Source organism: Mus caroli, unplaced genomic scaffold (genome assembly GCF_978045245.1).
Source record: "Mus caroli unplaced genomic scaffold, Mus_caroli_1 scaffold_18, whole genome shotgun sequence".
NCBI lineage: Eukaryota > Metazoa > Chordata > Mammalia > Rodentia > Muridae > Mus > Mus caroli.
The window spans coordinates 46,497,239-46,524,965 of NW_028227273.1; the positions used below are offsets into that span (position 1 = coordinate 46,497,239).

The 27,727-nt window shown below is 47.1% G+C and overlaps 2 protein-coding genes and 1 pseudogene across 4 annotated transcripts; 1 reads left to right on the plus strand and 2 right to left on the minus strand.

The window, feature by feature from the left end:
- Positions 1–331: 331 nt before the first annotated feature.
- LOC110284354 (triggering receptor expressed on myeloid cells 3) lies at positions 332–11,632 on the minus strand. Its single transcript, XM_021150079.2, has 4 exons — positions 11,542–11,632; positions 9,495–9,845; positions 924–1,024; positions 332–467 (listed from the first exon to the last, which is right to left on the minus strand). The coding sequence occupies exons 1-4, from the start codon at positions 11,585–11,587 to the stop codon at positions 414–416; spliced, it is 552 nt and encodes a 183-aa protein (XP_021005738.1). The 5' UTR covers positions 11,588–11,632; the 3' UTR covers positions 332–413.
- Positions 11,633–14,717: 3,085 nt separating this feature from the next.
- Positions 14,718–26,759, minus strand: LOC110284114 (triggering receptor expressed on myeloid cells 1). Of its 3 annotated transcripts, none has more exons than XM_085832977.1 (4): positions 26,709–26,759; positions 22,146–22,502; positions 17,776–17,959; positions 14,718–14,896 (listed from the first exon to the last, which is right to left on the minus strand). In XM_085832977.1, the coding sequence occupies exons 1-4, from the start codon at positions 26,755–26,757 to the stop codon at positions 14,794–14,796; spliced, it is 693 nt and encodes a 230-aa protein (XP_085689103.1). In that variant the 5' UTR covers positions 26,758–26,759; the 3' UTR covers positions 14,718–14,793. The 3 variants fall into 3 exon arrangements, with proteins under 3 accessions (XP_085689103.1, XP_021005402.1, XP_085689104.1); XM_021149743.2 differs by lacking the exon at positions 26,709–26,759 and adding an exon at positions 24,260–24,305; XM_085832978.1 differs by lacking the exon at positions 14,718–14,896 and adding an exon at positions 16,473–16,592.
- Positions 18,807–21,688, plus strand: LOC147000399 (RNA-binding protein EWS-like; annotated as a pseudogene).
- Positions 26,760–27,727: the final 968 nt, after the last annotated feature.

The window sequence follows — 27,727 nt, forward strand, 5'->3', positions numbered from 1 at the left end:
CAATTGGCATTCATCATCACAGGAGGGATACAGGAACAGTAAAACTGCATGAAAAAAATACATTTTTTTTTATTATCAGAAGAGAGATAGGTTACATCATATAGGTTTTACCAGTCCACAGCAGGGCAGACCTGGTTAGCAGGAGAGAAATGGTGATAAGATTTTGAGGTGAATTCTCTGTGGGTCCTGCTTAACTGCTCCATCAAAGGTCCAAATCTCTCTCAATTTCACATTCTTCACTGATGTCTCATGAGCCTCCTTCTACACAGCTCTCCTCAGAGCTGTCCTCTGGGAGTAGCATGTGCTAACTAGAGTTCACAAGGAGAATGTAGGAAGGCCCAGATTGTTCCCAATACAGAACATCTGGTATGTTGTTAATAGATAAGGGAAGGTGTGCTCACAGCTTGTGAAGGCTACTGGTTCTCAGAGGCTCCCTGTACTTTGGATGTCTTAGAAGGCTGTAACACCTGTGCAGGAAAAAAAGGAATAGACAAGCTTTAGAAAGTATCAACTCAATTGGAGGCATGATGGTGCACACCTTTAATGCCAGCCCTCAGTAGGCACAGGTAGATGAATTTCTGTGAGTTCCAGGGAAGCTTGGGCTATATAATGAGACCCTCAAACAAACAAACAAACAAAACTAGAAAATATATGACTAGCACAGAGAGCTCAGGCTTGAATGGAAGGGCAGATAGCCCACCCTGATGTCTCCACCCTGCCTGTCCCCATACTTGGGTCTTCCTAGCCAAGGGAAACCCACTAAGCACATTGCTCCCAGGATCTTAGCCAGTACCCTGCATTATGCCTAGGGCTGGCCTTACCTCTTGACCACAGAGCCCTCTGAAAAAGACATCCAGGGGACAGGTTCTGAGGAGCCTTTGGGACCATTCTTATCCACCCCAGTCCTGGCCTGTCCCACTTACCTTAGGCCCAGCTTTGCAGAGAAAGACAAACAGGACTGAGAAGACCAGGCCCTTATTTAGTATGAAGCCACACGTCAGAACGATCACCATCACTGGCTTCCCTGTGAGATCAAAGGCAAGCGTGAGCACTCCAAGGATGACTTTACTAAATCTAAGTGGACATGGATTACCTGCCTTCAGGGCTCTGTGGTTGGACCTGCTACCTGCCTTGCAACCTGAGAGCAGCCAAGGGGTTGCATACCCTTGGAAGAGAAGGCCTTCATCTTTCCTATGATCCTCATGTACCAGAATAAACTGTTTCTCTGTCTCTGCTTGCCCCCAAAGCCCCCATCTTAAGCTTTCTGGACATGGTTACTAGTTGCAGGCATCTCCACCAGCCTCTCACATTTCACCTGACACTCATGTCTTTCTCTTCTGTACTCCCCAACTCTTCCGCTGCCTTCAACGTGTCTGGTTCCTAATCCTTTCCACAGTGCTATTTGACAAATACTATTTCCTGGGAAGAGATAAAGACTCTTTAGGAGGGTTAGCAGAAATATGGCCTCCACTGGGTGCCCAGATATTGTTGATAAAGTTGGACAGTGTGCCCTGTTCTTCAGAGGCTGTTTACCCAACCCAACTGACTTAACCTGAGCCAACAAGGAACCTGAAGGTGTGGATTTTTTTTTTTTTTTTTTTGTAAGCTAGGAAGCTCTCTTCCCAGACCATTATCATAAAACTATCTGAAGAGGAAGGGAGGTTCATTGGGTCCTAGAAGGTCAAAGATGGGATATCCACTTCTCAGCCAGCATCCCATGCTGCACAATAGATAAGAAACATCCAAGTTTGACACTGGACATCAGGGCCAGCATTGTGTCCAGGTCTTCTAACACCACACCTAAGTTATGCTCATGACATGGTGCTGGTATCACCCTTCCGAGTCCCATCTATGAGCCTGGCAAGGGTCCCAACACTCAGTCCATCATATCCAATACACCTGCCTGCCCTGGTCATAGCCCCTCCTGCTGAGAGTGTCTCTGGTTCATAGTGGCAGTCCTAGGTGGGTTTCTATTGCTTTGATAAAAAACTATGACTGTGCTGGCTAGTAGAAATTAGTGGTGATTAAGACAAGCTAGTACCAGGAGTGAGGTATCTCTGTGACAGACCTGACCAGAATGTGTAGGGGAGAAGGTGAAAGGACTTTGGAACTCTGGACTAGAAAACCCAATGAGTGTTGAGAACTCAGTGAGCTGTTCTATAGGACTTTGGAAGATAAGAATGTTGAAAGCAGTGCAAAAGATAAAGGTATATGAGATTTTAAAGGGAAGCAAAGACTCTATTGGGCCTTCTGTGTGAAGATTCTATGGTTATAGTTAGCTGCGACTGACTGATAAGCTGTGATTAACAAGAGACCAGAATCACTAAAGTAAACCCTTTGCTCTTCTTGGACAAGGATGTTGATCATCTGGGGCTGAAGAATCAGTTGTGACTAAGAAGAGACCAACACCTTTGACTTGAAGTCTTCTAAAGTCTCTTCAATATTTCCTCAGAATCAACACACAGAAGTTGTGTTTCAGAAGCTGCCAAGACTGCCCCTCATGCTGGAAGCTGAATTTGGTAGTATAAGTGCCACTCACATGTATTGGTTTTGAAGGCATGAAGGAGTTTTGGAGAGCAGGAGAGGATTGGCACTGTGTCCCTGAAGAGAGCCCAAGAGATGCTACTGGTAAAACGTCTAGCCTAGCTGCAGCAAGACACACCAACAGTTTTGGAGATGCCAGTACCGTGGGATGACCATAAAGAGTAGGAATAGCAGTGGAATGGAGCCAGCCAGAGCCTGGAAGACCAGCTGTGGAGGCTGTGGAGGGCAGAGCTGGAGAAGTGACCCAAACCTCTTGGAGAACCCTAAGACACCATGAGTGAATCCCAGATAATTGGATACTGAATTGCTTACACAGGCAAAGTTTGCTTTGCTTTGGTTTGATTGTGACTGTGCCCTGGTTCTACCCTCTTGAAGTAAAAATGTATATTTTATTTTTCCAGGAGACCACAGTTGAGAGACATTGATTTTTAAAAAGGTTTGTATTTTAAACAGGACTGTCTATTTTAAAGAGACTGAATGTTTAAGTCTTTGAATTTTTAGAGACCATGGGACTTTTAAAATTTATAATGTTTATGCTGTAATGTTGATATCAATGTGTGCCCTTTGGGAAGAACAAGAAAGGAAAGTTGTGACTTAACAGAGATGCATGTGTGTGTCAAGTTGACACGGGGTCAGTAAGCAGCATCCTCCATGCCCTCTGCATCAGCTCCTACCTCCAGGTTCCTGCCGGGTTTGGGTTCTTTTCCTGACTTCCTTCGGTGATGAACTACTATGTGGAAGTGTGAGCACAATAAACCCTTTCCTCCCCAACTGGCTTTTGGTCACGAAGTTTCATCTTAGCATTAACGACCCTAACTAGGATAATGACCAAAAGCAACTTGGGGAGGAAAGGTTTTGTTGCATCTTATACTTCCAGATCATAGTGCATCATGGAAGGAGGCCAGGCAGGAAACCAAGTCAGGAACCTGGAAGTGGTAACTAAAGCAGAGGCTATGGTGGGAAGCTGCCTGACCACCTACTTAGGGGTGGCACCACCCACAGTGGGCTGGACCGGCTCATTTAACCTTAGAAGCAATTCTCTACAGACAAGTCCACAGGCCACTCAGATCCAAGCAATCCCTCAGTTGAGGCTCCCTTTCTCTCAGGTGACATCTGGTTATGTCAAGTTGACAATAAAGCAACGAGGACATCTAACATCCCTATGTCCCATCCTCAGGACCAGAGAAGCAAGAAAAGAAGGAATGAAGGATGGGAGAGAGGGAGGGAGGGAAGAGGGCAGAGGGGGAAGGGAGGAACAGAGGAAGGAAGGAAGGAGAAAAGAGAATAGAGGAATGGAGAAAGGAAGGGAGAGAGGAAGGAAGGAAGAGAAGGGGAGGGAGGAAAGAAGGCAGTGTTGAGGTTTTATCTTTTACACTTTATTGTAATGCTAAGTGCTGGCCCCCAAGATCTAGCATCTGCACATAGCCTCTGGATCCCTGCCCCCAAGTTAATTCTGATTGGTGAATAAAAATGCCAGCAACCAATGACTGGGCAAAAGAGAGATAGATGGGGCTGAGTTTTCGAGGGCTTAGAGAGAGGAGATGGGGATGGGGGAGAGAGAGCCGCCATGGGACAGAAGCTGCCATTGGGTTCAAAGTGTGTGCAGGAGAGGAGGAAGGAGCTGCCATCGGTTAGCTGAGCCATAAAATGTGGCCATGTGGGCTGTTCAAATGGAGCTAGAAGCAGCTCAGATGAAACATAGAAAGCCGGGTGGTGGTGGCACACGCCTTTAATCCCAGCACTTGGGAGGCAGAGGCAGGCAGATTTCTGAATTCGAGGCCAGCCTGGTCTACACAGAGTTCCAGGACACCCAGGGCTACACAGAGAAACCCTGTCTCAAAAAACCAAAAACCAAACCAAACCAAACCAAAACAACAAAACAGAAAAGAAAAGAAAAGAAGAGAAAAGAAGAGAAGAGAAGAGAAGAGAAGAGAAGAGAAGAGAAGAGAAGAGAAGAGAAGAGAAGAGAAGAGAAGAGAAAAGAAAAGAAAAGAAAAGAGAAGAGAAGGAAAGAAGAGAAAAGAAAAGAAAGGAAAAGAAACATAGAAAGTAATAATGGGGTTATGGATAGAAAGTAGTTTGTACAGCATGAAGGTTAGGCAGCTGCCCAGCTATTGTGTAGGTGGATTTGGCCCAGACTTGTTAAAATATAAAGTCTCTCTCTTTCTCTCTCTCTCTCTCTCTCTCTCTCTCTCTCTCTCTCTCTCTCTCTCTCTCCGTGTGTGTGTGTGTGTGTGTGTGTGTGTGTGTGTGTGTGATCCAAGAACATAAATTATCTAAGGCAGGAAGAAATTTTTAAAGTGTTTTTTTACAAGGGAGGAGCGGAGAGAGGAGTGAAGAGGAAGGGGGGACAGGGGAGGGGTTGAGGAGAAGAAAGACTTACTCTCAACCTAGCTGAAACTAAAACCAAGACAAAGAACTACACTGAGCTGACTACACTGTCCCCTCCAGAGCACTGTGGTCACCGCAGCATCTGTGCAGCAGCATACTCTGTGCCGCAGCGCCCTCTGTGGAGTTATTTTCCTATCTCTCCTTTGCCATCCCTCCAGGCAGAGATAACCTGTGCCAGACCCCACTCCTCAGCCATCTTAGTTTATGGTTTCTCCCATCCCGGGATAGAAGGCAAAGGAAGCTGTCACAGCACCACTTCCTGTCCCTCCCAGTTTGCAGCTGATAATTGTCCATCCTGTATTGAGCTCAGTGCAGTTCTTGGGCAAGATGGCGGACTCAGGTATTCTCAGTGACTTTTCTTGTAGCTTTTTAAACTAGGACTTCAGCAAAAGGATGGGTGGAAATGAAGTGATGGAGTCCGAGAATGTAGTGCCTGGAGCAGGTAGATTTGGCCCAGTCTGAAGTACCAATGACACCTTTAGCTCCCTGTGATCAATACATACAAAGGAACCCAAAACATGGCAGCTATCAAATGTTGTAATGGGGGAGCCAGACTGACAGAGCTCACTGACCACCAGAGAAGGTATGGGACTTGTTCAAGCCACTGAACAGGTTCAGGGCAGAAAGCAAGCAAAGCTCTAGAATCTTCTAGTCTGTGAAGCAGCACTTTGTTCTGTCAAGGGTTGCTAAATTAGTCTTTGCATAGCTTTCAGGAATGGGTTAATGACCTGAGCCGAGGGCAGGGGTGGTGTCAAGTGATTCTTCTAGAGCTTGCCATCCTGTCACTGCCTGGTCTTTTTGCTTTGTTGTTTCTTTTGTGTATATTGGTATGAGGGGACAGAGCAATAGGGGTCTCCCTCAGAGTTTCTCAAGCCCTCTGCTTTGTGCTTTGTAGCCTGGTTGGCCTGGAACTTGTTGTAGGCTGCCTTCAAATAAGAGATCCCCCTACCTCTGTCTCTTCGGTATTGACTTTAAAGCCTTGGCCTTGTTTTCTCTGTTTGGCTTTTCCCCCACTTTGGGGAACAAAGTCTCTCTTTGGGACTTGGGGCCCACTAATTAGGCTAAGCTGCTTAGCCTGGGAGCCTTGGGGATCCTCCTGTTTCTTCTCCCCAGCACTGGGACTACAAGCAAATGCATCCATGCCCAGCTCTGTACGAGGTACTGGGGATTGAACTCGGGACCCCGTACTCTTCATAGACTTAGTTATCCCCTCAGCCCAGAGGTGGTTGTAATGTTTGTCTCTCCCTTCCCTTCCCTTCTTCCCTTCCCTTCCCTTCCCTTCCCTTCCCTTCCCTTCCCTTCCCTTCCCTTCCCTTCCCTTCCCTTCCCTTCCCTTCCCTTCCCTTCCCTTCCCTTCCCTTCCCTTCCCTTCCCTTCCCTTCCCTTCCCTTCTTCCCTTCCCTTCCCTTCCCTTCCCTTCTTCCCTTCCCCTTCCCTTCCCCCTTCCCCTTTCCCTTCCCTTTTCCCTTCCCTTTCCCCTTCCCTTTTCCCTTTTCCCTTCCCTTTTCCCTTTTCCCTTCCCTTTTCCCTTCCCTTTTCCCTTTTCCCTTCCCTTCCCTTCCCTTCCCTTCCCTTCCCTTCCCTTCCCTTCCCTTCCCTTCCCTTCCCTTCCCTTCCCTTCCCTTCCCTTCCCTCCCTTTTCCCTTCCCTTCCCTCCCTTTTCCCTTCCCTTCCCTTCCCTTCCCTTCCCTTCCCTTCCCTTCTTCCCTTCCCTTCCCTTCCCTTCCCTTCCCTTCCCTTCCCTTCCCTTCCCTTCCCTTCCCTTCCCTTCCCTTCCCTTCCCTTCCCTTCCCTTCCCTTCTCTTCTCTTTTTCTTTTCTTTTCTTTTCTTTTTCTTTTTTTTTCTCAGTGCTCTAAATTGAATTCTGGAATTCACACATGCTAAGCAAATACTCCAGCACTGAGCTAAAATTCCAGCCCTCAACTCTGCCTACAGACTCTATGTGATTCGATTCAAGCCTAAGCCTGTTCCCATGAGACGGTCACATGTTGGCTTCCTGAACTCACATCTCCCATGGGGGATTATTGAGGACACTGAAACCAAGGCACCAGGACCGACTCTCCACAAGCCACCTCCCCACATGGATAGCCAGGCTTTTTAACAAGGAGGAAGGGCCAGCAGTGACGTCACCAATGAGGAACACTCGGAGAGCAGTGAACTCCTGCTCTTCACTGTCTGTTCTTCTCTGCTCTCGTGGACTCCTTAGCTAGAGAGGCTGCAGAGATGCGCAGTGTTAATAGTACTGGCTGCTCTCACAGAGAACCAACTCTCTAACTATCTAACTCCCTGGGACACTGCACATACATGGTATATGGACATATATACAGACAAAACATTCATATACATGCATACATACATACATACATACATACATACATACATACATACATTTTAAAATTAAATGAACTGGTCATCTCTTATAGCTAGGCAAGGCTTCCCGTAGTGAGATTAGATTATATTCAATTGAGCTATTGACCAAGGGGGTCCCATGGAAATCTCCACACCACCTAGACAAAAGGTTGTTCTCTGCAAGTTGACATCAGGGCCCTACTACTGAGGGCAGCATCCACACAACTCACTGAACATGAAGTCAACCTGGTGCCTACATGTACATCTCACCCCTAGGTTCTAGTGTCTTTAGTTTGGGAAGATTCTCTGCGGGCTACTGAAAGAGAAATGTGGACACCAAACCTTTGACCTATAATCTGTCCTGCCTGCAAAATATGCTAAGGCAATGGTGACACAGAACTTGTGAGAGTAGCCAGCCAATGTCTGGCTTGAACTAAAACCCACACTACAAGAGAAGGAACCCACACCCAAGCAGTGGCTAACCAGGAACCAGAAACTAGACAGCCCAGAGACCTAGCGTAAAAACCAGTAAGTAATCTTTAAAAAATAATCAATAAAATGATCCCTAAAGATACTCAGTTATACTCATCGACCAGTGCCCTGTCCAGCTGTCCTCAGAGAGGTTTCCTCTGTTGGCAGATGGGAACAGATGCAGAGACCACAGCCAGACTATGGAGAGAGAGAGAGAGTATAAACTGGAGGTTTTCCATCAAATCCTCCCCCTCTGAGCTCAGAAAACCCTTCAGAAGAAGAGATGGAAAGATTGTAAGAAACGGGGGACTGAGGACACCATGAGGACACAGCTCTTTAAATTAACTAAGCAAGGCACTTAGGATCACTCAGAGACTGAAGCAGCAAGCACAGGGCCTACAGAGATCTATGGTTCTTTGCATATATATTATAGCTATTAGCTTAGTATTTTTCTGGGACTCTTGACTGTGGGAACTTCTCTTACACTGTGTGAAGGTGTGTTCCTGTGTTTTCAATTGTTAAATCTGTACCAGCAGAGAGCTAAGTCTGGCAGGATGTTGGTACTGTTATTTCTATAACACATTACTGGTTGTCTGTATGTAAATGCTTGTCCTTCCTCACTAGCCCAAAAGATGAAGGTCAGGTAGCCCTCAATGCCTACAGGCAACCTAAGACGTGAACAGGTTTTTGTCTTGCCGCTGATTGGTTCAGACTGGAATATGGTTCCATATAATCGAGAACTGGCAGCTGGATCTGGGGCAGGAAGTGTGGGGGCGGGACTTCAGGGCAGAGAGAAGAGTTGCAGGAGCTGCAAGCTGATGGAGCAGATTCAGGAGAAGCAGAACGAAGACAGAATGGAGCTGTAAGCAGGCACTGAGAACCATACAGGGAGGCAGGATGGCGGAAAAGCCAAGGCTAAGTTAGAGAGCTAGCTGAGAGACTGCCCAGCAGAAGGCCAACAGCTTTTAACGATATAGAGGTCTCCATGTCTTCATTATAAACCACAAGTCAGATCCATGAAAGGGAGCAGGTGGCTCTCTGACTCTTGTGCCTGCTCTTGGGACTCTCTTCCTCCTGTTGGGTTGCCATGTCCAACTCAGAGATAGTTTTTCTTTTGTCTTATTATGTAATATGATGTCATATATATGTGTGTGTATATATATGTGTGTGTATGTATATATATAGCTTTAAATGAAAATAAAAATAATATCTTTGGCAAATTAAAAAAAAACCTAAAATCTTAATAAGCAGGTATCCTATTGTTCAAACTAGGCCATTTCACAGTTGTACCAGGGACTTTTGAGAGGGGTGGGCCTGTGGGGGTCCTACAGCTCGATGATCTGCAGGGGAACACAGTGAATGACTGCAATCCTGAGTCCTCCTGACACAGAGAGGCAGTGGGACAAATAATCAGCCGCAGGCGTGGCTCGTGGCAGTTACCAGCTTCTTTGGCAGATTTCCTGATGTGGAAGTAGATGGCTTTTGAGTTCACCACATCCAACGTCCTTGTCTTACAGACAATAAATAAATAAATAAATAAATAAATAAATAAATAAATAAATAAATAAGGCACAGAGAATGTGACTTTCCTGGTGTCACACTATGGAAGAAGGAAAGATCTAGAATCCCCCCCCCATTACCCTGAGCTGCCTCCTTAAAACAGCTCTTCCTGGAAGATGGGGTCCCTGCCCACTATTGAGCAGGAAGAGACTCCATCTGAACGTTCACCGAAGCTCACCTTGACACCATGTCAGCCGTATCCGGTGATGCAGAATGATAACATTGTCAGGAGAGAGGTAGACCACACACTGGTACAGCCCCACATCTTGCCTCTGCAGCCCAGTCACCGTGACCTTGACGACAGATTCGGTGGGATAATCCTCCAGCAAGTACTTCCCAGCCCTGGCCACGTTGAAGTCTGCCTTCCTGGTGTTTGTGAGCACCAGAGTCTCTGGAGAACCGTGGCTTCTGACCCGCTGCCAGGCCTTCAGGCTTAGTGAGTAGAGCATGATGTTGTAAGGACAAGTCAGGGTCAGGTTCTCGCCCTCCAGAAAACACTTGTGTTCTTCCTCATCTCCAGCTTGGAGTCCTGGAATAGGAGATACGTGTTTCATGGAGCCAACTTGCCTTCTGCTCCAGCCACACATTGCTGGGACACTCATGACCCCAGCAAGCATGGCAGGGGAATCTAGGAGCGCTGTAACTATTCCAGAGCTCTTGATTGCTCTATGTGTGTCTACATCAGTATAAACCGGGCAAAATATCCAGAACAGGTGATTGGATCTAAGCTGTGTGTTTACAGGAGATACTCAGTCTGCATCTTGTAGAGTGGGGAATTTTTATATTGAATGATTACAAAAGATCTTTACCAGATTGCATCACCATTTCTAATTCTAGACATGTGTGTGTATGTGCATGCAGCCATCCACCATCTGCCTTCCTGCCTCTCTCTCTCTCTCTCTCTCTCTCTCTCTCTCTCTCTCTCTCTCTCCCTCTCCCCCCCTCTCTCACACACACTTCTCTTTCCTGCCTCTGTGTCTCTCCATGTGCATCTCTCTGTGTGTCTCTTTCTTTCTTTCTCTCTCTCTTTCTCTCTCTCTCTTTCTCTTTCTTTCTTTCTTTCTTTCTTTCTTTCTTTCTTTCTTTCTTTCTTTCTTTCTTTCTTTCTTTCTCTTTCTTTCCCACCTCTCTGTCTGTCTCTGTTTATCTATTTCTGTCTCTGTGTATCTCTTTGTCTTTCTCTCTTCCCACTCTCTGTTTCTCCATCTCTCTCTCTCCCATCTGTCTGTCTCTCTGCCTCTCTATCTTTCTCTTGTACCTCTCCCCTACCTCTCTCCGCTGTGTGTCTCTATGTGTCTCTGTCCCTCCCTCCCTCCCTCCCTCCTTCCATCCCTCCCTCCCTCCCTCCTTTCCTCCCTCCCTCCCTCCCTCCTTCCCTCCCTCCCTCTCTATTTCCTTCATTCCAAGATCTCACTTTGCAACCCAGGCTGATCTGAGCTCAACATATAGCATAGAGTGCTTCAGATTCCCCACAGTCCTGCCTCAGCCTCCTGACTGCTAGGATGATAGGCATGTCCCACCATTCCCAGTTCTCTATTGTTTTCTGTTGTATGTCTGGTGGCCCAGACATGGCCGTTGCTGCCTGGCACACAGAACTTTCTGTTTATTCCTTGTATCCTTAAGTAGAAACCCCCTTCATCCCCTGTCCATCTGTCTAAGGGGGGCATCCACCAGACAGTGCCAACTGCATTAATCTTTTTATCCTTCTTGGTCTGTCTTTCTTGCCATGGGTGGGTAGTAGGTTACACTACTACCACCATGACTTATTTTATGATGTATTTACTGTGAGTGAAATACTGAGCCATGATATTTCCATCAACCTGTTGGTTAATTTGGAGGATGTATTTCTTTACCTGCCCCTTATGTTGCTCCGTGGTTGATTGTTCCTTTAAGGGAGATTTGCCTCCCTGGTTTTACCTTTAGGTGAGTATCAACACAGCGCAAGAGGGTTGCCTGGTTACCACCACATAACTTTCTCTACTTCAATATGGCCAAGAAGAACCTCCAACTTGTTTCACAGCCCACTCCCTGCTGCATCAGGAGGGATCACCAATGTCTCTGTCCATCTCTTCCTCAATACTGACCCATCTCTAACATATACCCTGGCCTCCACCCAGGCCGTCTTGAGGAACATAAGTACACTTTTAGCATCTACCCCCCCTCTGCGAGCTTCATCCCTCTTGTTGGCACCCTGTCCTCTAGCTTCCTCACCTGCCTCTCCTTACCTGAGACACAGAGCATCAGCCCCAGCCATAGCAGCAGCGGTGACATCCCCCAGGTCCCTGCCTCCTCTGTATGAAGCTCCTTCCTGGTGTGCTAACTGCCAATGGCCTGAGGCAAGTGGCCAAACCACTTAGAGTTGCTGGAGCATGCTTCCCCACATAGAAACCTACCGACTTCTGTCCTCACAGGTTCCGCTGTTTTGTCCCATTGAGAAACCCCAAGGGAAATGTGACAAGAGGAAGCTGCCTCGGGAGACACAGGAGGGGGAAAAGGAGAGAACCCATTTTTGTGACACCCTCCTTCCTCCTTTGATGCCACAATCTGTTGAGAAATGCTCTGTGGCTGGCTGCCGTTCTCTGCCACACCTGAGGTCCCTACCCTGTTCCACTCACTGCCTCTGGATACCAGAACATTGTCATATCCACGACCCCTCACACCGTCCTCCCCAAGCCAAGGAAGCTGAACATTCGGATTTGCTCACCTCCCAAAGGCAGGAGACAAGCGGATGTCATTATTAGACATCATTCACCTTGTTTTTCTGACACAGCATCTCTCATTGGAATGAGCCTCACCAAGAAGGCTAGGCTGCCTGTCTCTGACTCCTGAGGGCTGGATGATGCCTGTACACCACACATCTGGTGTTTTGTATGTGGCTTCTGGGAATCAGGTCCTTGTGCTGCTGTGACACGCACTTTACCAACAGAGGCCTCTCCTCAGCCTTTGACTCATCTTTCATCTCGTTGTACCCATAGTTCTCAGTGAGACCTCATGGCTGGATCACACAGGAAGCCAGGCATGCACAGTCACAGCTGGGTTCCACCCTCGGAGGCCCTGACTTCACAGGCCTGCAGAAGAACTGGGAATCTGCGTTTTAACAAGCAGCCTCGGTGATTCTGGCCTGAGAATCCAACTAGACCAGCTACCTCAGGACACAGACACTGCACGCCACTAGAACAGTCACCACAGCCACAGAATCTCAACTGCTTTTATTTTATTTATTTTTCAGTTTGGGATGGGATTTCACAACAAAGTCCAAACTGTCCTTGAATCCTCAGGCCCCTTGCCTTAGTCCCCCAAGTGCTGGGATCACAGACATGTGTCATTGTTCCAGTTTTACTCTGATGCCCTGGGAAGGCACCCTGACCCCACCCCCCAAATACAACAACAACAACAACACAGGTCACAGTCCCTTATTGTGGAGAAGTCGAGGCAGGAACTTAAGCACTAGTCACATCATATCCATAGTCAAGAGCAGAGGATAAACTGGACCCTTGGGGTCTGCCTGCTTCTGATCAACTAGGCTTCCTTATTTTTATACACAGTTGTGGCCCAGCGTATGAAGTGGTACCAGCCATATACAGGGTGGATCCTCCCACCTCAATTAACAGCGAAGGCAATACAGCACAGGCATGCCTTCAGGGGACAATTCATCAACCGAGGCTCCCCTCCAGGGTGGTTTCTGGACTACTGCAAATTGAATAACCTAAGAAATATGACAGTTATCATACAACGTGAGTGTGTGTGTGTTGTTATTGTTGTGGTTTTTTTGTTTGTTTGTTTGTTTGTTTCTGAAACAAGGTCTCTCACTGACCACAAGAGGGTCTCTAACTAGTCACTAAGCCCCAGAGAACTGGCGGTCGTGGCTTTCCCAGGGCCGAGATTATAGGTATGGCCCACCCTAAACAGCCTTTTTACATTGCTCTAATGGCTTGAACTCTGGTCCCCAGGCTTTCTTGAGAAGCATTTTAGCCCCTGGGCTATAAACCCCTGCTTGATTCTTCAGTCAGAAAACAAACCTACTGAGATGAACAGCATCTGTATCAGTCCTCCAAAGATGTGTCCCAGAGCACCAACACAAAGTGGATTCCACTGCGGCCTCTCCCAGCAGACTGGAGATTATGCAGCTGTAAATACCCTGTGCTCAGCATTGCCACCCCAGGGTGGAGTTTCACAGAGAGCTATGTTAACAGTGAACTGTCCTTATGTGACTGAAGCACACCTTAAGACCTGGGATCTTCACAGGAGGAGGAAGGGAAAGTCTCCCTGACAGGTAAGTGCTTTCCTGACATGAGATACGTGGGTCAGCCACTCCTCAGCCTTCTGGGTGCGATCAAGTGAGCTGGATGCTTTGTGGTGATGCGGTTTGCTCTTGGGAACCTTACGATGAAGTTGGTTCCCACCACTGCTGACGTAGAAGGAATTGATATACCATCCTTTTCCCACCCACAGGATCAATGTCTGTAGCCCCCAAAGAGGTGGAAACAAGCAAATGCCAGTGTGCCCTAGAGAAAACACTGGAGCCACAGGGTACCCAGGCTGAGACTGAGAGGTGAAGGAAGGTGAGTGGGAGGTAGAGGCACACAGGGGGCAGTCTGAGATAGGATCCTGCCCCCCTGCCATGCTAGACCCTGTCTCAGTCCAGGCAAAAAGGCATTCAGCTAGCAGCAGAGTCTGGCTCCCCATCTCCCTGACTCTGGAGCCCTTGAGTAAGGGAACTCTCTAGATTTCATTTCTGCCAGGATGTGATGGCCTGCTACCTCAGTGGCCTTACTCTGATCACATACACTTTAACCCTCATGCACTTGAGAAGTCAATAATAAAATGCACACAGCATGTTGATTCCCTCCATGTACTGATCCAATGCTACGGATACTATCTCTTCCAGGTGTTTCCCAGGCAACAGCATCCAGCTTAACTTGATTTCTCTCTCCCAGTTGCATTATTGTCAAGGTAGGATCATGTCTTCTTGGTCCATGGTTGGGAGTGTTCAGAGGACCACAGATGCAGACAGAAATCTGAGTGTCTGACTCCCAGAGAGGAAGGCCCCAGAGGGTAGGAGGGCAGGCTGCTTCATGAGCAAGGGCCCTGCTAAAATGACTAGAATTATACCATCCAGGAGAAGGACAAGAGGTGGGGATATCAGTGGTGACCTGCAATCTTCTTGACTCCCACAACAAGAGGCAGGGGGAAGCTCTGGGGTTTCTCTTTATTTCAGGCCAGTCCAACTATTTAGGGGGAATGGCCAGAGTGTGCTGGGAATGTTTTCCCCTTTTCTAAGGGTGCAGAGCACCTCCCCTAGATGATGGATAAAATGAGGAGAGTGGGCAGGGTCAGCTGAGGATATCCTGAGCCTTAGATGTCACCCGTGATTACAGGTTCAATTCATGTCATAGCTCCTCCTCAGCCCTACCACCTCGGCTCCTCCTGTGAAATAGACACCGCTGAAGGTCACTATTGTATAGCTTCAAGTTCTGTCATCCAAATGACCTCTTTGTGACAATGAATAAGATGATGAAAACCAGGCTCTTGCCGAGAAGTCCACAGATGACTGAAATAGTAACACTGGATGTGGAGACACTGTGGAGAAAGGGGGTTGAAGGTTGGTGCAATGGACATCCAAACCATGGAGTAGAAAATTCTTCCCACACAATCTTTTCAACCTAGGTCCTTCCTGCAGCTTCCCCACAGCCTCTGGCCCTGTGCCATTCAGAGGGTCACTTCCTAGAATAACCAATTAGACATGGCGTGCAGTGGAGAATATAGAGCTCTCAGGTCTAGGAGACCCATAAAGGAGGAAGGGCTATCACTGCATCTTGGCCTTCTCTGTGGAATGAGTGAGGCTCACATATAGGGGATGTCATCTCTGTGGTCAGTACTCTGACCCTCTTCTGGGGGTAGTCACTGTACCTTTAGCCTTATTTCCTCATCCAGAAACCACGAAGAACCCAATCTGACTGAAAAGCCCACTTTGGATTTGTCATGAGTTTAGCAAAATCTTTCTCCAAGATCCAGGTAGGGAGCAATAGATGTAAGGAAGAGACACATAGAGGAGAGAGAACCCTGCCTGACCCTGGGCAGGTAGGGAAGCAGAAAAGGATGCACAGACTCTGCATGATGGGACATAGAGACAAAAGGAGCACACGACAATGAATCAGACAAAAGCAGCATGGAGTATTAATGACATATAATTGTGTGTGTGTGGGTGGGGGGGTGTCTCTGCAAAACATGGGCAGCAGAATTTCCAACTGCGTGAGGAAAGAAGGAAGTGTGGATCTACCAAATTCAGTAACTGGTGTTAGTTGAAGCTTCTAGGGTCTGACCCTGAGCAGTTTATTTTAGGCATACTTAACTATAGCACAATTTAGAAAAATGACTTCCCTGATTGTAATGAACTCAATCCTATGTATAAACAAAGCTTAAATAACATGATAACATTGAAACTCTTTTCAAAGTACAATAACATTTTCCAAGAAGATGGGTTCTATTGACTGAGAAACAATGCTCAAGATAAGGATCTCAGAAGAAAGTCAGAGATAAACATAAAAGTCGGGAGGGGACAGCCAGGCAGGTGTGATGTTACCACACAGATTGTGAGGGCAGAGGTCACCATTCCCAGATTTCTGGCAGAAAATAGGCTTTTCATCTCTTCCTTTGAAGAGACAACATTGCATGCTTAACAATACTGGTTCCCCTCGTGCTTATATGTAAGTACAAGGCCCTCAGACCCTCTACATATAAGAATTTAATGGTGAACAAAGCCAGACATGGCTTATGCCAATAATTCCAGAATTGGGTAGGCTGAGGCCAGAAGATCACAAATCTGCAGCCAGCATGGGCCACAGAATGAGACCTTGTCTAAGTAAATAAGTAGAATGGAATGGCTTGATCAATGACCTGCTTATTAACTACAGCAAAGATGGCTTAGTGAATCAGTATAGTGCAGTTATACAGAGCAGTGTAAAGTTCTGTTGGTCTGAGTCCAGACTACAATTCTGCTCCAACCAGGGCTAGCGATTAGATGTATAGAAATGTAGAAGGGTAGATGTACAGATTTAGAGATTAGATAGATATAGAGATATAGATTAGATAGATGTATAGATATATGGTATGTATAGTGTAGGTGGGGCTTCTGATGCTTTGATCAGGAATCTTCTGTGAGCCCTGAAGGTCCTGTTCACCAACTGGTTCTTGATTGATGAATAAACATGCCAACAGCCAATGGCTGGGCAGAAGAGGCAGGACTTCTTAGTTCCCTCGGACAGGCTAGGAGATGCTGAAAAGAAGAAAGGGAATTCACTATGTTTCAGGGGGAGAGAGAGCCATCTGCCATGTGAGATCTGGAATGGAGTGGCCATTGGCCACTGTCCATAATTGGGCCTGGGGTAGCAAACAGGAGATTAGAAATGCAACTAAGATGAGGGCAGACTTAGGGGGCTTAGCAAGGAGAATGCAACCAGGCAACTAAGTTGAGGACAGATTTAGAATGTTGAGCAAGGAGTGAAGGGTGAGGCAAGGTAGCCACAGGAGGCTTAGAAGAACCCAGCCACTCAGACAGAAGGCAGGTTAAAAATAAGCATGTGTGTGTGTGTGTGTGTGTGTGTGTGTGTAAACTACATGCTCTAATATGGGTATGTAGATATAGAGATATAGAAATGATTGATAGATGATAGATAGATAGATAGATAGATAGATAGATAGATAGATAGATAGATAGATAGAGTGGAGGTATAGAAAATTGCTAGGAAATAGAATTGATCTCAAGTAAAGAATAAATCGAAACAATAATCTTGAAAGCAGTACATGTAGTCATGTAAATGGTGATGAACTGGGGTAACATCCCCCTGTGTGCTGACACCCACTCCAGCCTCCTGAACTATCTCCTATCAGGGTGACAACATCCCCAAGGCCACTTGGCAAGTTCACCAGCTGACAGTGCTGGAGAGGCACCCAATACAGGGAGGTTGGCATCTGTCTCTCATCTTGTGGTTGCCACAGTACCTTCCCTTGTCCCAGCCTCAGCCCCCAGAGTAACCTGCTGCTAGAAAGGCCCTGCTCTGGCCTTTGCTAACTGCACTGCATCGGAAGTCTAACCTGGCAATGTTGTGTTGTGTTCCTGGAGCTCTGAGCTATTGTCATGCACTGGGCTTCAGGGCACTTCCCCTCATAGCAGCTCTTCACCTATCTCTTTCCTGGGCTTTGTCCAGACTGTGGGCCCGTGAGGTGGTGGGACTCCATGTACCCATGGATTGCTTAGGGCCCCCATCACCCAATGACAGGTGCAAGAATAGATATACCCCAGGCCTGCTGCCTCTGATAGAAGCAAGTTCAGGTGTTACCCAGACTCCCTTGCAGGACGCAGACTATGGCACACCCACCACACATCCTCATCCCCACATCCTCTCAACACAAGGATGAAAAAATGAAGGGTGTCCAAACCAGGAGCCAAGAAAACATACCTGTCAGCACCTGTCCCATTTATGACGGTGACTCCAGGATCAGGAGAGGAAACAATAGCAGTGGGCTGGGGTAGGGATCGGGTTGTAGTTGTGTCACTGGGTGAGTGTTTTGTGGTAATAAGGATGGGACGCTCTGTCAGCCTTGTAGTAGGAATGATGTCAGGAGTGAACACATCTGAAGAACCTGCAAGAAGACAAGGGAGGTGGATAGATGAATGGGTGGATAGATAATGGATGGATGTGCATATGGGTTGGGGGGTGGATGCATAGATGGAGGGATAGATGATGGATTGATGGACAGATGGACAGATGGACAGATGAGTAGGTGAAGAAAAATGGAGCTGAGGAGGGAAATAAACATGGCTATCCAAGAAGCAAGTTTTTCTTTTGCTAAAATCCAAAGAAATAGTGTAAAGTCATCCTGAGTCCAAAGCAGTAAAAAATGGAATGGAAGGAGAAAAGGAGGAAGGGTGGGAAGAGGCATGAGGAGAGACTTCTTGGGCTGTTTGAGTTGTGAGCATTCTCTTGCCTGCTGCTGCTCATTCTCCACCTGCCCCATTCTCTCCCTGACACCATTCCCGCTACCTCTGTAAGTCACATCACCCTCAAGCTGTCCTTTACTGGATATTGTGACTGAGATCCATCTTGGGTTTGGCACAGTCTCTCCTTGTTTTCAGGAGGCCTGTTCCTTCCCTCTCTGCCATCCCTGACACATCCACTGTTACTCACTGGGGTGTAGAGCCCAGCAAGGCACCGTACCGACTCTTCCTTAGAGAATTCAGAAATTCACAGTGGGGATTTGTAAGTGCATGATCCCTACAGAAATGATTCTAGAAACTTGTTCCTGGTAAGCAAGTGTCACTTCAGGTCTACTGAGGCAGGGTCTGCACTTGAAATAAGGTCTTCATGTGGTTCATGCCTACAGCAAGACCTAAGATACAGTTTCGAAGCCCATGGGAGGGGCACTGATGACATCTTGGGAGGAGGATAGTAGATTGCTAGAGGCTTCCTCAGAAGAAAACATAACAACCATGGATTGCAGTACCCACAGACAACCCACAAGCCAGCAGGCTTGCAGTGTTCACATCCCAGTCAATTCAAGGACATGCACACACAACCCAGTTATATGGGCCACAAATACACGAGACCAATGGACACCCTGCTGATGTCAGCCTCAGGCCAGACTGAACCTGAGACCCAGGCTTTATGTGGAGGTTGCATATGCAACTTCTTTCAGACAGCCTCCATCTGCCTTCCAGGCATATCGCCAGCCTGTCCAGGGGTACGACATGTGCCTATGATACTACAACCACCACTGTCACCACCACTAAGACCTCCTATGCAGCTTAGTTGGCACACAGCACTAAGCCTGCTTACCTATCCTGTGGACATCAGCCACCAACCACCAAGACCATGGGAGAGTAAAATGTCTGCTGAGATTAGTTAGTATTAATCTAGCACAGAGAATTAGAAACAGCCCTGTCTAGGATGTGGACAGAGTGACTACAGTTACCCCCCAGGTAACGGGAGCAACCTCCTGCAGCCAGTCACCCTACCCCCATCCCATTCTGCTAGGAGTTAGACTGATCCTGGACTTTCTTAGAGACCTTGATGAAAAGACACAGGGAATACAAGTTCTGTGTTCTTGCCCAGGAACAAACTTGGAAAGGTTTGCTCTGAGGCTAGGGCCAGAGCCTTGAAGGACTTAAGGTTCTCAGCTCCTGGCAACCTGGGAATCCCCACTGAAAAGACTGTGGAGTTGACAGTCCCATGGCTGATGAGTGCTTGGTCAAGAGTACACTTGAGACTTCCTGTGTTCCCCTAATGCAATATTGTTTGATTGATCCTGTTGTCTTTACCCTGTTGTATGATAGCTTTCTGCATGATGTCTCAGGTTTCCCCTGCAAATCACATAGATACTGTACTGTTTGTTGTTTGTTTGTTTGTTTGTTTGTTTGAGACAAGATCTCACTATGTAGTTCTGGCTATCCTAGAACTCACTCATATAGACCAGGCTGGTCTTGAACTCATAGAGAGCCACCTGTCTCTATCTTCGCCAGTGTTGGGAATAATGGTGAGGGCTCCCATGCCCAACTGATACTGTACTTCTTAATCAACTTGTTTGGCATAAGACATAGCTTGTGCAAGGCCTCCTGAGGTCAACTTTCCAGTCATTCATGTATAATTATTTATAATATATAATATATTATTATTTCTGATCCCCTGGTTCTCTCTTTGAGGTCACCCTCCCACCAGCCATTTCTCTTCACAGCTGGCTAATTATGATCTGAGAAGTTTCTCTCCGCAGAATACCTATGGGCAGTCAAGCTGTTATGGATGGCCAAGTAGCTATGGTCATCAACGCAGCTATGAGCCATAGTCTCTCTCTTGTATCCCACTCAGATGGGATCCTACAGCCACCGAGTCAATGTAACCAAAAAACCAACATCTATGGTTGGCAAAGTTCATCTCCAGAAAACCACCTCAGTAGCATGGGTGTTTATGGGCAAGAGTCTGGAGGGTGCCCTGGATCAGGAGAGAGTTGGAGCATGAGTGACTGGGAAAGTGTGGGGATTTAATCCCACAGGCATGAGTAAGAGGTAGGCAGGGAGGAGAATGGTGGAACAAGCCCTGGAGAGCCAGGTGGATTCATTAAGCCTGGTGGATCTGAGGATGAAGGGGCCGACCTTGGTTTATTATAGATTTCCCTATAAATCCGAATGAAGGCTCTGCCTGCCAACAATGCAGTCTATGTCCTCAGATTAAATGACAGTGTGATTCAAGTGAATCTAGCTGATTTCTTTAAGCATTGTGAGGTTGTTAGGATGAGAAAGAGAACTGGCATCCCATTATGCACATCTACCTGGATATGGAAACAAGAAAATCTGAAAGGGATCCACGGTCTCCTAGGGAGATCTGCCAAACTGCCAAGGTTGCCATGGAGAGGCTTGATGGACACTTTCCAGACAAACAAACTTAAAAGTCTCTCTGGCCCAAAAGAAGCCTTCAATGAACAGCACGTAGGGTAGTGTGCTGCCACACTGATCTGCAGAAATTCTGGAGGATCCATAGGTCGCATAGGAGGTCATGGGGGAAACAGAGGAAGCTTCCCTCTAGGACTCTGAGGTTCCAGAAAGAAGCCCCTCTGGAAGAGGAACTGTCCAGCATTGAGCAAAACCCCTCTGGAAGAGGGACTGTCCAGCATTGAGCAAGAGACTGGCAATGTCCCAACCCTGGCTGTTGAAACTAGATCCTTGCCTGGAGAATAGAATGCAACCAGTGTGAGTCTAAGTGCATCCTCTCTGGCCCTTCCCACCTCTGGATGGTGATGGTGAGGGAGATGGCATCAGCAGCACATAGGGAGGGAAGGGTGGCCTTAAAAGCTCTGGAAGTCTTTGAGGGCATCCAGAGATTGCCTGTTAGGTGGCCGTGGCCTGAACCGACGTGACTCATGGAAAGGAAAAGAAAATGGCACTATGGGTTCTCCTGGACCTTAGAAGGAACAGATCTTATTTTTTTTTTTTGAATCAGAAAATGTTCTAAATGTATAGTTCTGTGTTTATAAATTGGCTACAACATTGTTCTGCAGAAACATTAAAGCAAGCTACATGGTTAGTTAGAGAAGACAGGTTTCCTAAGGGCATGACTTCTGATTATCGGTCTCAGAAACAGAACTAAATCATATCCCAAGTCTACTGCCCACCTTTTCCAAAGGGGAATCCACACACAGGAACCCCTAATTACTATTGGACCTGGTGCCTGCCAGGAGCCTTGAATGGCAGACAAGAGGAGTTCAGAAGAAAACCCAGCTCCCAGAAATCAGAAAAACTGCCCCACACAGCAGGATTATCTTGTCCCTGCCAAAGATATGACACAAAGGCCTTTTTAATATTTTCAGGCTTCGGCCTGCTAGCCAGGGCAGTCTCCTAGCCATGCTACACTTATCCTGGCACTTACATTACACATGGCCCTGTGTCCAGCTCTGCCTCTCTACTCCGCCCTGGTCAGACCACTCACCCCTGTCCCTGGAGAATCTCCTGCACCTCATTTCTTCTCCCATCATCCCTCTCTCCAGAAGTTCCACCCTATACTTCCTGTCTAGCTAGTGGCTGTCAGATCTTTATTACAACCTATTGGATACAATCCTAGACTCCCTTAGACAGGCGAGGAAGAGCTGGATATTTACGAAATAGAAAAGCCTTGCAATGGACCATAGAAACACCAATCCCAGAATCCTGCCAATATTCAGCAGCACTGTACAGAATTAACAATTGAATACACAGAGACACACCTTCACACAGCGTACCCCAATGGCTCCATTCATGTCTGGCCCTCTCTGCCCTCTCCTCACACACTTCCTGGTCACTCACCCTTGGTCACCACCAGGCGGACAGGATGGAAGAGCACAACAGGGTCATTCGGAGGATGGTAAATCACACAACGATACAATCCAGAGTCTGTCACTTGAAGGTCAGTCATTTGAACGTGGAGCATGGCCTCGGTAGGGTCATCTTTCAGGGTGATCTTCCCCATGTGGACTTCACTGGGTCTTGTAAAGGACCTCTGTGTGACCACCAAGGTCAAGGGTTCCTTCCCATCTGGTAGCCTCTGCCAAGCCTTCTGGCTGCTGGCGTACTTCATGATGTTGAAGGGACACTTCACTGTCAAAGTCTGGCCCTCGACTAGGTCATACCTTTCTTCCTCTAGAACAATGGCAGCTTTGACTTCTATAAACAGAAAAGGAGAATCAGGCTCTGTAGGGAATGACATCTGTCCAAACTCTCAACTGGGAAGGACTTGTTTGGTGTTTGTTTTAGTACAAGAGTCAATGATTTGTGGTCTGTGGAAATTGAACTTGATAAATAATGCTTTTCTGAGTACATGCTATTGTGTGTGTGCATGTGCGCAAGCCTGTCCTGCCCAGAGGCCCACCTCAGGTATCGCTCATACCTCAGAATACTGTCATTTAGCTGTCTCATTTTCTCCTAAGGTCTCTCACGTTTTACATGGAACTGGACGACTCAGCTGGGCTGTCTGTTCAGTGAGTCTCAGGGATCCAGTTCTTTCTGATGCCTTAGTGCCGGGATTAGTGATGGGTCTGGCTTTTTTTTTTTTACGTGGCTTCTGCGGATCTAACTCCGGTCCTCATGCTTGTGTGGCAGCACTTCACTAACTATGTTGTTTATTTCTCTAGCTCTACATGATCCTAGGGAGATGAAACTGCCTGACTGGAGACCAGTGCATGATGGGAGAGAAATCCTGCGGGAAAGCACTTTCCAAGGTAAAGACTAGATACAAAGACATTCTCTGAGCACAGGAAGTTTGGGGGGCTCCATCAAAGTCAGGACAAAGAGACCGTCAGCTCATGAGACACCAAGGAAGCATCAAGAAAAAGAAGTAATTTAAGGCATCCCGGGCAGGATGGATGGGAATTCCGCCTGTCTGGCATCATTCCCTCCCTTCTTTGAGTAACAAAGTGCTCCGTCCTTTCTTAGGGCAGCCATCCCTATATGGCTCAGCTGATGAGCTTGCCCACATCCCCAAGGACACACCCATGAGGAGGCTTAAACAACCCTAAAACCCTGGCCACACCGATTGCTTTAAGAATGGGTTTGAGACTAGGATGAGCCCATCAAAACCTGTTCTCTGACTATTCAAAGGCTTATGTAGAGGTTGAAGGTCCTCAGGGTGTGAAATTCCAGTGCTATAGGAATCAGCTACCTAAGAGTGAGCCAGACAGGCAGAGGGAAACTGGAGACTGGGGTGCAGGGAGACTGACAATTGACTTGTGGTCCTAGTTGTGTTTTTAAGCCAGCACAGCTGGATTCCCTGGTACATAAGGCAATAAATCCCTCTTACTTTTGACAGAAATCAGCCACGTTTTATTACTGGGTATAAGATGTCCTCTACTGGGTGTCAGGTGTTCCCCACTGGGTGTTAGGGTCCCCCCCCCACTGGGTGTTAGGTATCCCTCACTGGGGGTCAGTGGTTGTAAACAGGAACATGAGTGCCTGGATGTCATTCTCCAACAAAGGCACTGACAGAATGAATGCCAGAGCAGTGAGTTGGCCTTTCGCTTCCCTAGACTTCTGCTGCTGCTCTTACTATAGCTGCCACAGAAGCGCGCACGCACACACACACACACACACACACACACACACGCACACACGCACACACGCACACATGCACACATGAACGCAGGCACTTGCACATAGTCACATATGCACATAAGCACATACACACACACATACATGCAGACACGTGCATGAACACACATGCACACATGCACATACATACACATATGCACATGCATACATTCATCCTTGTAAGTAAGCACATGTACTCACAGACATGTGCATGAACATACATACACACTCGCAATGCACACACTCATACATCACTCAAGCACATGTACACACACACACACATGCACCTATGCATAAACTCATGCAGCCATGAACCACCCACACAGACCAAGACTTACAACTTTAGTAGAGCCCTTGCCTGCCCATGTGGGATGTCAGGTTCCAGAAGGCTTGCTCTGTCCTCATCTGGCCTTGGTAAGATTCCCCTCAAGTATCCATGGGGGATTCTGTAGGTGAGCCTGGCTCAAAGGCCAATTAAATCTCTAAGGAAACCTTGTCAACGGGCATCCTTGCACTCTCCCACCCACAGTGATGGTGAACACCAGTAATCTCAGAGCTCAGGAGACTGACATAGGCACATCAGAAAAAAGTTCAAGAAAATCCTCAGCTACATAATAAATGTGAGGTCAGCCTGGGCTATGTGAGGTCCTGTCTCAGAAAAATATAAAAAAGTTTTGAAAGAAGCAGAGGGTGGCAGAATGTCCCCATATTCACAGACAGGCCAGCAGAGGCTTAGGGGTTTGTTGAATCCACTTTGATTATTTCATCACAGGATGTCTGAAGCACCCTTTGTGACAGACATGAGCTCCACCCTTGGGTTGTCATTACAGAAGCTCTGACTCACTGGAATGTTACAGATGAAGACACAGCAGCGCGTATGAGAGCTCCAGCATTCGCTGAAGAGCTGGGATCATGACCTCCATGAGGAAGCTCTGTTCAAACCTTTGACGTCTAATCTAGCAGATTAGAAGCTTTGCTGGCCCAAGGTAACCCTAGGAAATATCCTTTAAATGAATTACATCTTTGGGATCTAATGGACTGACCACATCTAAAGCATCATGGGGGAACAGAAGAAGAAAAAACATTTCAGCATGAAATAATATTATTCAGATGGCTAGACATAATGACCCACACACCTTTGATTCAGCACTAGGGAGACAGAGGCAGAAGGATCACTAGGTGAGTTTGAGGCTAACCTGGTCTACACAGACAGTTCCAGAACAGCCAGGGATAGAGAGACTCTCTCAAAAATACATCTATGTTATCTAGATCATGCCATACTTAGATTAGTTGGATCTTCTGACCTAGTAGTGCCCATCTGTAATCCAAATACCCAAGAAGCTGAGGCAGGAGGATCACCAGTTCAAAGACAACTTGGTTATAAAGTGAGACCCTGTCCTACTCTGTCATTGTTCTCATGCATGGATCTGTATGTCTCTGACATCAAAATGAACAGAGTCTGGGGAGCAGCTGCCTGGCAGATGGGAGATCCTGGGTTCCACCCCCAGGACTGAAAAAAAAGCAGTTAAGAGCATTTGCTTCTCTTGCAGAGGACCAAGTTTTGGGTCTCAGCACCTACGTGGCAGCTTCACAACCATTGGTAACTCCAGTTCTATGGGAATCTGATGCCACCTTCTGGCTTCCTCAGGTACCAGACATGTATGTGAGACATATACATATATGCATGCAAACATGCGTGCATATAAAATAAAAATTATTTTTAAAAGAATACAGCCATAAAAAATAAAATAAAATAAATAAATTTAAAAAAAAACAAGCATAGAGCGCCTGCCTCCTCCCTAAGTCACCCTCCTTATAGCTCAGCTCTTCGGTCTCAGGGTCTGAGTTTCTGAGCGCAGGTGAAGCCTGGCCTATTTGACAGCCATATGCTTTGGAACAGTGGTTTTCAACCTTCCTAATATTGCCACCCTTTAATACCATTCATTAAATTGTGATGACCCTCAACAATAAAATTATTTAGTTGCTACTTTATAACTGTAATTTTGCTACTGTTTTGAATCGTAATGTAAATTCCTATTTTCCAGTGGTGGTCTTAGGAGACACGTGTGAAAGGTCATTCGACCTCATCCTAGGGGTCGAGCCCCATGGGTTGGGAAGCACTGCTTTAGAGCGTCAGCAGGCAAGAGCTTCAGGGGTTAGAGAGAGCCCTCTGTTGGCGAAGCACTTGCGACAGAGGCGTGAGGAACTGAGTTTGAGCTCTCTAGCGTGCGTGTAGAAAGTCTAGTGCAGCTGCACACACTTCTGCTCCAACAGCAGAAAGGGAGAGACAAGTAGGTCCTTGAGGTATCCTGGCCTAACAAATAAGTTAACCGAGGCTCAGCGAAAAACTCAAGAGCAAGGTAGATCCAGGTGTGGCAATGCGCATTTTTAATATCTGTAGGTAATCAAGATGCAGAAGCAGAGAAGCTGAGCTAGATAGAGGTCCAGCCTGGACTACATAGCAAGTTCCAGCCATACAGGCTACATACTGAAACCCTGTATCCAAAAAAAAAAAAAAAAAAAAAAAAACCCAAAAGAGCAGGGCAGTGGTGGTTCACACTTTTAGTCCCAGCACTTGGGAGGCAGAGGCAGGCAGATCCTTAAGTTCAAGGCCAGCCTGGTCTACAGAGTGAATTCCAGGACAGCCCTGGCTACACAGAGAAACCCTGTCTCAAGGGGGAAAAATGAGGAACACACAAACACACACACACACACACACACACACACACACGGCTTCTAATTTCAAGTCCAGAGAGACCACCTGCTCCCATCTCCCGCCTGCCTTACCTGAGACAAAGAACAGCCACAGCAGTCCCCAGAGCCCAGCCTTCCTCATCCTTCAAGCTCAGCTCGAACGACTGCCTCTGTGGGCTTCTGGGACAGCTATAAGACACCCTTGTACCCAGACTCTCTGGAAAGTTTCACAACAGGACGTGAGGACATTCCTGGGAGGTAAGGCACTGTCACTGGCCACCCTGCGGGCTGACGTCAGTAGAGGAGTTCAAACCTCAGTTAAAGCTCTGGGAACCTCAATTTCCTCTTCTCTGAAAATTATTTTCTTTTGTATTGTAATAATTTTGTGGGAGGGGGGATGGGTAGAACCCCGCACCCCATCCTACCCCAGCCCATTTAGCTCCTGAGTAATTGAGACAGAGGCCTGTTGGATCTTTCCAACAAGCTTTAAAGCACTAGAACTGGGCAGATATCATATTTTTTAACCCTCTATGCTATTTCGCTATTTCCCAGCCAAAGTTCCATGCCATTCGGTCCTGCCTGGGCTGCTTCTGCTGTAACTGTCTGTCTTCAGGGCAAGCTTCTCTTGGCTACTTGCTCATGATGCATCCTACCTCAGGCTGACGACCCCTCTCTCTTCTTTCTCCCTGTGGTCTCTACCTGCACTGGCTAGTTTTGTGTCAACTTGACACAGCTGGAGTTACCACAGAGAAAGGAGCTTCAGTTGAGGAAATGCCTCCATGAGATCTAACTGTAAGGCATTTTCTCAATTAGTGATCAAGGGGGAAAGGCCCCTTGTGGGTGGGACCATCTCTGGGTTGGTAGTCTTGGTTCTATAAGAGAGCAGGCTGAGCAAGCCAGGGGAGGCAAGCCAGTAAGGAACTTCCCTCCATGGCCTCTGCATCAGCTCCTGCTTCCTGACCTGCTTAAGTTCCAGTCCTGACTTCCTTGGTGATGAACAGCAGTATGGAAGTGTAAGCCGAATAAACCCTTTCCTTCCCAACTTGTTTCTTGGTCGTGATGTTTGTGCAGGAATAGAAACCCTGACTAAGACACTACCTCGGACACATTCC